The sequence below is a fragment of the Drosophila rhopaloa genome, unplaced genomic scaffold (assembly GCF_018152115.1).
Source record: "Drosophila rhopaloa isolate 14029-0021.01 unplaced genomic scaffold, ASM1815211v1 contig_203, whole genome shotgun sequence".
Taxonomy (NCBI): domain Eukaryota; kingdom Metazoa; phylum Arthropoda; class Insecta; order Diptera; family Drosophilidae; genus Drosophila; species Drosophila rhopaloa.
The window spans coordinates 3533545-3543788 of NW_025335088.1; the positions used below are offsets into that span (position 1 = coordinate 3533545).

Here is a 10244-nt window from a genome sequence, read left to right on the forward strand (position 1 = left end):
TCTTTTACTTTAAATATTTGTAGATCTAACTTTAGAGTACTGTGTAACGACTATAATAGACTATCAATTATATCTCCATGTAGAACATGGAGACTAACGTAGCTTACACTGATTTCAGTAAGTAGTGTACGTAGTGTAAAGCACAACTTTTATTTATAAACTTATTCCAGGGGGTGTGAAGAGTCCCGAGTTACTGGGTCCCATAATGTTCTCTGTGCCTAACAGAATTTCCATGAACTCTTACTTTAAATATTTGTAGATCTAACTTTAGAGTAATGTGTAACGACTATAATACACTATACCACGTTATTTCTACTACCGCCTCTTTGCATTAAATTTATTAGCATTAATTTTATCTTACTTAGCACAAAATTAGTATTAGTATTAGTCTCGTACGTATTTCTAACTTAGTCTGTCCGCTTCTATATTGTCCTTTTTCACTTCTCGCGATCTCGTTTTTTTACGCCCAATAGGGCTCCGCGCATAACAAGCACTGGCCACAAGAGCCACTTGTTTGCGCTGATCATAGCGCATCAACGTCCGAAAAACAAAATCTTGGGAGATTCTTGGATCACCCTAGTGTTTCTAGATGCCGACTCAGCACAGCCGCTGCCTGCCCGCTGTCGGCTTAAGCGAGTAGCGCAGCCGCGAGCGACTAGCTTTTAATGCACTTTCAATTATAAATCCAAACGTTAAAGAACAAAATCTGGAAATACTTGAATTATTTATGGACCTGCACTGGAGAAGCTATCGAAGGGCGTCGATAGGCTATCTCATCATCATGGTTTTTTCACAAAAATGTTTTGTAAGTACCAATATAAACTTCTATCTACTAAACTATATATAAATCAGAATTATATTTATTATTATTCAATTAACACCAATTTCCATGAAAATATCGAAATATTTCGATTTTTCGATTGATTGAAGTACCATCTATACTTCATTTAAGTAAAACACATTCTTGCTTTGTAAATATTTTAGACTTGATTTAAGTAATCAACTTTGTACGAAATCATTCTCAAATAGCGAATTACTGTTAAGAATAAACAGTTTTGGAATCAGGACAATTCTGACAAAAATGAGCACATTTCAAACTTTACTCAATTTCAACTCTGCTTTTAAGCCTAGTACTCAGATCGACAAACGAGTGTGGTAGTGGAAAAACATGAATCTTTCCAGTGTGACTGCATTTTTTAGTGTTCATCAGAATTGAGCGTGATATGGTCGTACTGTCAATAAGCTTTTGTTACAAGCAGTAAAAATTCAAAAAACTTATTTGCGGGAAAGGGCCTATAAAAATATTATTAACTACCTTGGCAAGACAAGTCTGCCGCTGCACAATTTAAATTTAACAGTTGTTTTTTAAATTTACTGATAATTGTTTGCTAATTTAAAGTTCATAGCTTCACTTAGTTCTAACAGACGATTTTTCTAAGTTTTTACTGTCTTTTTTACCGGCACTAACCATACAACATACATAGAAAGACCAATTAAAGCGCAGGCGCAACGTTCTTCAAAATCCGCCTCTCTGCGACTGAACGACCGAACTCGTGCAATGAGCGCGAGCATCAAATTGAGAATAAGAATGAGAGCGCAAACCCGAATGCACACCAAGTGTCCGGGGCCTGCCGCTAAGAGCCCTAGGCCTGTTGCTAAGAAATTTTTGTGTCCATTTTCGTTGTATGAAATGACCACTCTATATGTTTTATGGTTAGTGTTACCGGGTCTCATAGATGACGAACAGATACTAGTCTTTACTTAAAACAAGAATTCTTGGTTATTTCCCTGTTAAATGCCCGCTTGATTGTTTATTGGCTAAATCAATTCAGAAAATTTTTTTTCTAGATACAAATGCCAGACAAAGCTTAAACCTGACAACACATTATTATCAAAGCAAAATATATAAAATTTCGGAGTTAGTATTTTTATTAGTTAAACGGTACGCAGTGTTCCAGTAAAAAATAGAACCCATATCTGCTTTAAATTTTCAAATGAAACCCTATTTAACTTTAATTAAAACATTGCTAGTTTCCAGTCTAAAAATTGGACAACGACTGGGCTTTGTACGACAAATTTTGATAGTGTTCTTGTGTCGTGGCTACCATAGCATTTCGCTTTCCTGCCTTGCGGTTAATTAAAATTGTTATATATGTGGAAATGAATATTTTATTCAATGGTTTTCCAATAAACCATAAGTGATTTTAATTTATTGAATCATTTTCCAAAGAAAACGAAAAAATGCATTGCTCGATATTTACTATAAGAAGTCAGCCCTTACAAACGACCAATATTTGAAAAGAAATGTTGTACCAGTTGGACTGGCGATCATGAAGAAGAAAGTAACCAACACAATTGCATGTAAAATCAAAAACTAAAAACTGAATCCTAGTACGACAAAATACCTTCTCAGGTCGACGAAAAAATGACTCCTGAAATGAATTAAGGGTAAATGTTTGTCATGCCTAAGGAAAAGATTGAAAAATGTAGTCTTCAGAAGTGTCTGCTATCAGAGCAGAGTATTTAGTGTTGCTGTGAACTTTAAAAAGCGAAATAATTACCAGTATATTAATCTATTAAGCATACATTTTATTGTTTTTCAATTTCTTTGTACAACGGCAGACTCGTCCGGCCAAGGCACTTATTCTCAAGAAGGGTCCTTACCTCAGATATGTTTTTGGATTACTTCAGTATTTGTCAACAAACCTAGGTAATGGGGTGAACTCTCAAAAATTCGTTCACACTGGAAATTTTTCCACTAGTTAACTTGTTTTTCGATCTGAGTACATTGCTTTAATAAGATAAAATCTCAAACAAAAAAACCTGAATGTGTAGAAAAATTTGTAAAAACAATTTACTATACACTTGCAGTTACGTACAAAAAGAATGTAATATTTTATATAACGATTTGTATAAGTATTTAAATTCGATTTTCCATATACTTTTCTAAATCATAAAACACTTTTAGGAAAATTTCATCTTCAAATCAGAGAGACTAGTTTTAATATATCTTTATTTATCCGTATATGTTTAAAAACAATGTATTTAATTTTCCAATAAGCTTCTCAAAATGTCTGTGGCAGCCATATGATGTCGAAGCATACACTACCAGTAAAGATTAAAACTTGTAGGAAAAGACCATACTACTTTGCGTATATTTTCCAATGGTTCCCATTCGGTTGGATTTAAAAAGCAATATTTATCAGGATCATCAACCGATTTATTGATCTAGCCATACCCACTGTCAAGCGAACATGTGGACTTGTGATGCTTACTAGTGGTACTCTTGGTTTTAAGCACAATTTTAGTATGTATCGGGGGCTCGTTTGGTGACGGATTCATTTTTATTTAATTTCCTAAGCACAGCAAGTTCTGCTCGTCTCTATGCCGCAAATCGAACTGACCTCCGAGAACGCAGAGCTCAATTTTACCAATTCCTTCTTTGCTCCTGCCTCTGTTCTCACTCAGTTCGCGACATACGATCAGACCTCACTCAGTAGCAGACACTCAATTTCCGCTACTATGCTTCTTTCCCGTTAACTGCGCATTTACAATCCAAAGTTCCAAAATATGTCCCGCCTAAGCGTCGCCTACTTTTAATGACGTTCTAGGAAATGCACTTAAGCGAACACACACTGACCTACAGAGAACATGTACCAGCTCTCCGACACGGCCTTCCTGACAAATCACACGTCCTCGTGTGCTATCATTAAATCACTCCATGTTCACACGTCAGTTGTTATTCATTTTTATTCTTTAAAACATTTCATTAACATTTCTTCAATTAAACATAATCTCATTAATTCATTTAGTTATTCTTTAATAACATTATTCTCTTTTTGTAAAATAAAACATTTGTGCATTTCCTTTGGCACATTTTAACAATTGTGTAATTCCTTTAACACATCTTACTATATAACATTAGTGAAGTTCCTTTAACACTTTTTAACATTTGTGTAGTTCCTTTAACACATTACAATAACATTAGTGTAGTTTCTTTAACACTCTCTACATTACTTTTATTTCTTAACCATATTTAACAATTCATACTAACTTATGAACTTTATCAACTTGTGCATTTTCATTCACACCAAATTACCGACCCCCGCCATAGCAAGTCCTTCTGCTATGGTGCGGTCACCACTGACCCCCGCCATAACATGTCCATCTGTTATGGTGCGGTCATTAAATCCCCTCTTGGGATTCCAAAGCACCTACAGTGCCATCCATATCTTCATTTCCCACTTGGGAATCAGACTCAGCTCCTTTTGAGTCGTCGAATTCTTCATCAACTTCACTTATTTGCCTATTCGGCAATGCTCTCAAAAATTCATGCGCATACTTATATGTTCTCTTATATGTTCTCTTACTCATCTAGTAACTCAATGATTTCAAACGGACCTTTATGTTTTGGGTCAAGTTTTGTCTGGTGTCGCTCTTCCTTTCTCAACAATACATGGTCTCCAACGTTAAATTTAATTATTTTTGCTTTGTTCTTATCAAATCTACGTTTGTCGTAACGAGCATTAACTTCCATATTCTCCTTAGCTTGTTTTCTTACGGATTCTCTATTAATTAAATTATCCTCTTCTTCACCTATTGGCAATAGGCCGAAAGGTCTAGCTTCCCTAACGATAAGCATTTCTTATGGGCTGACCTTGGTGACTCGATTAGCTGTGGAATTCATTGCCAACTGTACTTCGGCCAATGCATCTTGCCACGATCTCTGACTTGTTTCGACAGCGGTCAACATACTTTTAAGTGTGCTCATAATACGTTCAACCTGGCCATTTGCCCTACTCGCGCCCGTTGCAATTAAGTGAATCTCAATTTTTTGGGAAGAACAAAAATCACGAAATCCTGAGCTGGCAAAGTTACGGCCCTGATCCGCTATAATTCGAGTAGGCACACCAAACAAACACACGACGGCTTTAACGGCTTTAATGGAACTTTCTGTGTCAATGTTTAGGGTATGATGAAAATAAACAAATTTTGTGAACGCATCCACCAAAACAATTACATACTCCTTTAGGTCGTTCTTTCCACTCAACTTTCCGGTAATATCAATGTGCACTGTGTGCCACGGAATTTCGACCTTGTTAATCGGATGTAGTTCCACCTGAATTTTCCCAACCGGTGGCTTGGCTAGTTTACAGGTAATGCAGTTTTCGACAAACCTTCGAACGTACTTCGACATATTTTCAAACCAATAAAACCCATATACCTTATCCAAGGTTTTTTTCCCAACCTAAATGCATAATAGATTCGTGGACGTGATTAATCACTGCCCATCTAAATGCCCTAGGTATTACAGGTAAACACTTGTTTTTGCCGTTCCTTTGTATTTTTCGATATAAAACGCCTTTTCTCAATTCATAAGTTTTATCTAAATTTTCCGGCAATTCGTTATTTTTAAGCTTAGCTAATAAATCAGCTATTTCAGGGTCCCGTTGTTGCTCAGAAACTATCCAATTGTCAGTTACCTCAGTCAATTCAATTCGCTTTTCAACAATTTTCTCTATGCTCTTGCATTCTTTAATCATCGGATTCCTTGATAAAAAATCTACGTGTGCCATTCTTTCACCTTTCGTGTACTGAATGTCAAAATCAAACGACTGTAGAAAAGCCCACCATCGATGCACCCTTGGTGAAAGGTCCGATTTTGTTCGACTAGCTTTTAGCGAATTGCAATCTGTAAATACAACAAATTTACGCCCCTGTAAATAATGACGAAAATGTTTAATGGCGTTGACGACTGCCAAAGTCTCAAGCTCATATGAGTGGTATTTTGATTCAGCAGGTGACGTGCATTTACTGAAATATTCAACAACATGAGGCTTTTTGTCGATTCTATGAAGCAAAATGGCACCATAGCCAATTGCGCTGGCATCTGTATGAAGTTCAATCGAATGTTGAGGGTCGAATATGGTTAGCACAGGCTCCTGGGTTAAAACGGATATTATTTTCGAGCGAATTCTTTCATGCTCTAACAGCCAAACGAAATCTGAATTTTTCTTTGAAGTGAGCGAATACAGTGTTTTTAAAGTCTCAGAAAATTTTGGCACAAACTGCCGAAAGTAAGATGCTAGCCCTATAAATTGTCTTAATTGCGTAACCGTTTTTGGGGGTGGCAATTCTGTCAGCGCTTGAATTTTGCGTGGATTAGGGCGAATCTGTCCTTTGCTCACTTCAAACCCCAGATATTCTATCCTAGTTTTAAGAAAGGAACACTTAGTTACATTGAATGAAAACCCAGCCTTGCTCAAAGTTTCTAGTACAATCTCCAATCGATCTAAGGCTTCATCCTTAGTTTCGGCCACAATCAAAACATCATCGATGTAAACGATGGCGTAAGTGTAAGCAAGACCTCCCAATGCTGCAATAATAGCGCGCTGAAACACGGACGGAGCGTTTTTTAAACCAAACGGCATAGTCAAAAATTCATATTGACCCTCGGGGGTGAAAAAAGCGGTGCGCTCAATTGAATCTGGATGTACCGGTATTTGGTAGAAGCCGCTGGCCATATCGAGACATGAGAAATAACTTGCCCCACGTAGCCTAGCAATCTGATCAGAAATCAAAGGCAAAGGATACTTGTCTGAGACTGTGTTCTCATTCAAAGCACGGTAATCTACACAAAGACGATCACTGCCATTTTTTTTTTAACGAGCATCATAGGACTAGCGAAAGGTGAACAGCTGGGACGAATAATATTAGATTTAAGGAGCTCATCGATTTTAGAACGTACATGCACTTTCTCATCTTCGCTAAGTCTATATGGCCGGCGCTGCACTGTCTTTTGTAGATCTATTAACCTAATTTCCAAGTGCCCTGTTGTTACCCGAGTCTTTGGTATTCCCTCTATAAACCAATCAGAATAACGTTCCAGAATATTTTTCAAGGCCATCTTATCGGAGTTACTCAAGTCGCCATCGGAATCTACAAGGTTTTTATAATTGGCAAAATTTACGACATTCACTCTTTTAGTTTTGTAAATACTAAATTTTTCAGCGTCTATTGCTACACTAAAGCCCTGGCTTAATATTTCGCGACCAATCAAAACATCGTAATTTAGGTATTTGTCCATTACAACATGCAATAAAGTTTCTACGCAATACTGTTCAATATTTATATTAGAAAGGATTTGCATTGTACTATAGATAGAGTCGTTACAGATGCCATTTAGTTTCACAATATTGTTTAGTCGCTTTCCTTTAAACTTGTCTGCAACGCTTTCCTTTACCAACGAACATTCAGCTCCTGAGTCGAAGCAAAATGGAATTGACTCACCGGATACATTTATTATTCCCTTGGTCGGGGAAACAATGCAAATGTCCTCACGCTTCTCGAAGGAGATCTCATTTCCGCTGGTCCGGATTTTAGGACATGAACTAGCGTAATTTTCCAGTTCGACGCACTTAAAACATCGTATATTGGAGCGATCCTTCACTCCAGTATGCCTGCTCCCGCACAGAATTAAATTTCGGCAAAGCAACATGTACAGGCCTTGCATCTGCTACCGGCCTTGGATTCTGCATGGATTTGATAATGTCCATTAGATTCCGGTTCTGTGCTTCAAGAGCTGCGAGGATCTGGTTTGAATCTTGAACTCTAGGCTCAGCCGATCCCACTTCTGATATCGGGGGCTCGTTTGGTGACGGATTCATTTTTATTTAATTTCCTAAGCACAGCAAGTTCTGCTCGTCTCTATGCCGCAAATCGAACTGACCTCCGAGAACGCAGAGCTCAATTTTACCAATTCCTTCTTTGCTCCTGCCTCTGTTCTCACTCAGTTCGCGACATACGATCAGACCTCACTCAGTAGCAGACACTCAATTTCCGCTACTATGCTTCTTTCCCGTTAACTGCGCATTTACAATCCAAAGTTCCAAAATATGTCCCGCCTAAGCGTCGCCTACTTTTAATGACGTTCTAGGAAATGCACTTAAGCGAACACACACTGACCTACAGAGAACATGTACCAGCTCTCCGACATATGCATATAAATAGCAGATTAACGATTTAGTCTTTTAATCTCGTTTCCGACATATAAACTGCCTGCGACTCAAGAAAACTTTCATCCAAATAGCTTTCAAACTGAGAGCTAGTTTGCATAGACACGGACAAACGGATATTGGTAGATAAATTGATAATTTTAATAAAGTTTATTTTATTTATATGGTCGAAAATGTCTCTTGCAAAATTTTAAATACAACTCCCTCCCTACAAGGGCAACAAATCAAAAAATTTAAGTTAACTGTAAGTTTAGGGAAAGAATTTTATTATAACAATTTTATTAAACCGATTCGCGGGTTTTAAGGGGCTCTTTATAAAAAAAATACTTGCTTGGGCATCACAAGGGAAACATCTATTTCTTGTAGCTTGACAAGCTGAAGCTATACAGATGCACATATCGAATCGGCTTACTAATCTGCTCAAAAATGCCTCGTGTTATTTTTTCACACTTTTGCAAGAATATACATATGTATGTACCATTTTTAAGAGGGTAACAGGTATATGAGCGCGCCAAATAAATAATATGACAGTAAAAGCAAATAAAAATAAATCTTTCTTGCCCTGCACTACAAACTATTTGAGCATATACTAAATTGCATTGACTTACAGTGCGATTTCCTTTATTTTTAACACGACATCTCAAAATTGCCATTTCATCAACGACAGCTGACACATTCCTGGGGCTTACATCGTCGAAAAAAGGTCGATCAGCATTGCTCAAATCTACAAAGAGTACATATTTATATTTGAAAATGTTAATACAAATTTAAAGCTAAGCTGGACATTTTAAATATATCTTACCGTTCAGATTTAAAAATGAAGATGCACTTATATGATGAAAGCATATGTTAAAATTCAAGATTAAAATAATGAATGGCTTGATTTTAACTAGGGAATTATCCGAGTATGTGGCATTATTGCCACGCGTCATATTGTATTAATTCATTTGTCTTTCAACAAAATGCTCTACTTTAGCAGCTATTATTTATAAAATATTAAGAGAAGATTCTGCATAATATATGCACTTAGGTTAACATAGTGCACACGACAATATCATATATCCGCGCACGCTTTATAAATAAAGAAGAACGTTATATTCGAAAATTTATATTTTGTGTATAAGATAAATAGTTTTATATTTATAAAAAGCTTTCAGCTCTTTCACTTATGTATTTGGTATCGCCAATAATTTTTCAACAATGAGCTTTTTGCAACCCCTAACTTGTGTTTAATAAAGTAATTGTGAGTGGGCTTTTTGGGAACTTTCAGATGGACTCCATCCCTGAAAATTTTCGCGCATGACCATTGTCGTATATGAGCACCCTGTTAACTCGACGTTTATATAGAACTAAGAAACTCTTGGAGGGTTCCCACCCTTAATATTTTTAACAAAGCTTACCCATGTTAATCAATATGGGATAATATGCCTTAGGTCAGATGATTCTTTGACAGATAACTAGAGATCCCTTTGCGCATTACTTGGATGATTTAAAATCTAACGACATATAGCTTTCGAAACTATTTTAAATCTGCTGGCAGATTTACTTTTAATATGCCTTGGGTGGACTATGTAAAATTAGAAGATTAAAGCCTAGTACTCAGATCGACAAACGAGTACGCTTGCGCAAAAACTTTAATCTTTCCAGTGTGACCTGCATTTGGAGAGTTCATTAGAATTAAGCGTGCTACGGTCGTACTGTCAATCAGCTGAGTTTGTTGACAAGCAGTTATAATTCAAATATCGTATTTGCGGGAAAAAGATATTATCAACTACCTTGGCAAGACAAGTCTGCCGCTGTACAAAGATATTAAAAAACAATACAATTTAAATTTAACAGATGTTTTTTTTAATTTACTGATAATTATTTGCTAATTTAAAGTTCATAGTTGCACTTTTATTGTGTTTTTTCGTACATTTTTGATCTAAGAAACATTTGGCTCTGAGAAGAGGAACCCAAGATAGTATTAATGTTATTCTGACCTCATATGTAAACTCCTGCAATCGACTTTTGCGGGTTTTTTTTAGTTTTTCCATCCATTTCTTAAATTGTTCAGTGAGAAGCGCTCGCCAAAAGATTAAATTTTTCATTCTTTGCGCTAGGGTTCACCCAAAGATAATTTCCGCAGACTGGCAACGCTATGCAATTTTCTGGTATTTTTTTCGTCGATCTGAGTACCGACGTGAAAAAAGGGCCCGACGAAAAGTGAACGCCAGCTATTTGCCTCTC

The 10244-nt window shown here is 36.6% G+C and overlaps 1 protein-coding gene across 1 annotated transcript in view; it reads right to left on the reverse strand.

Annotated features, from left to right (window-relative positions):
- LOC108041323 (zwei Ig domain protein zig-8) overlaps positions 1–9229 on the reverse strand; it is a 31742-nt gene extending 22513 nt beyond the window's left edge. The window contains exons 1-2 of the mRNA XM_044460634.1: positions 8818–9229; positions 8624–8739 (exon numbers count right to left, since the gene is read on the reverse strand). Of these exons, the coding sequence (XP_044316569.1) occupies positions 8624–8739; positions 8818–8947 (246 nt within the window). The 5' untranslated portion in view covers positions 8948–9229. The remainder of the gene's footprint in view (positions 1–8623; positions 8740–8817) is intronic.
- Between the last annotated feature and the right edge of the window lie 1015 nt (positions 9230–10244).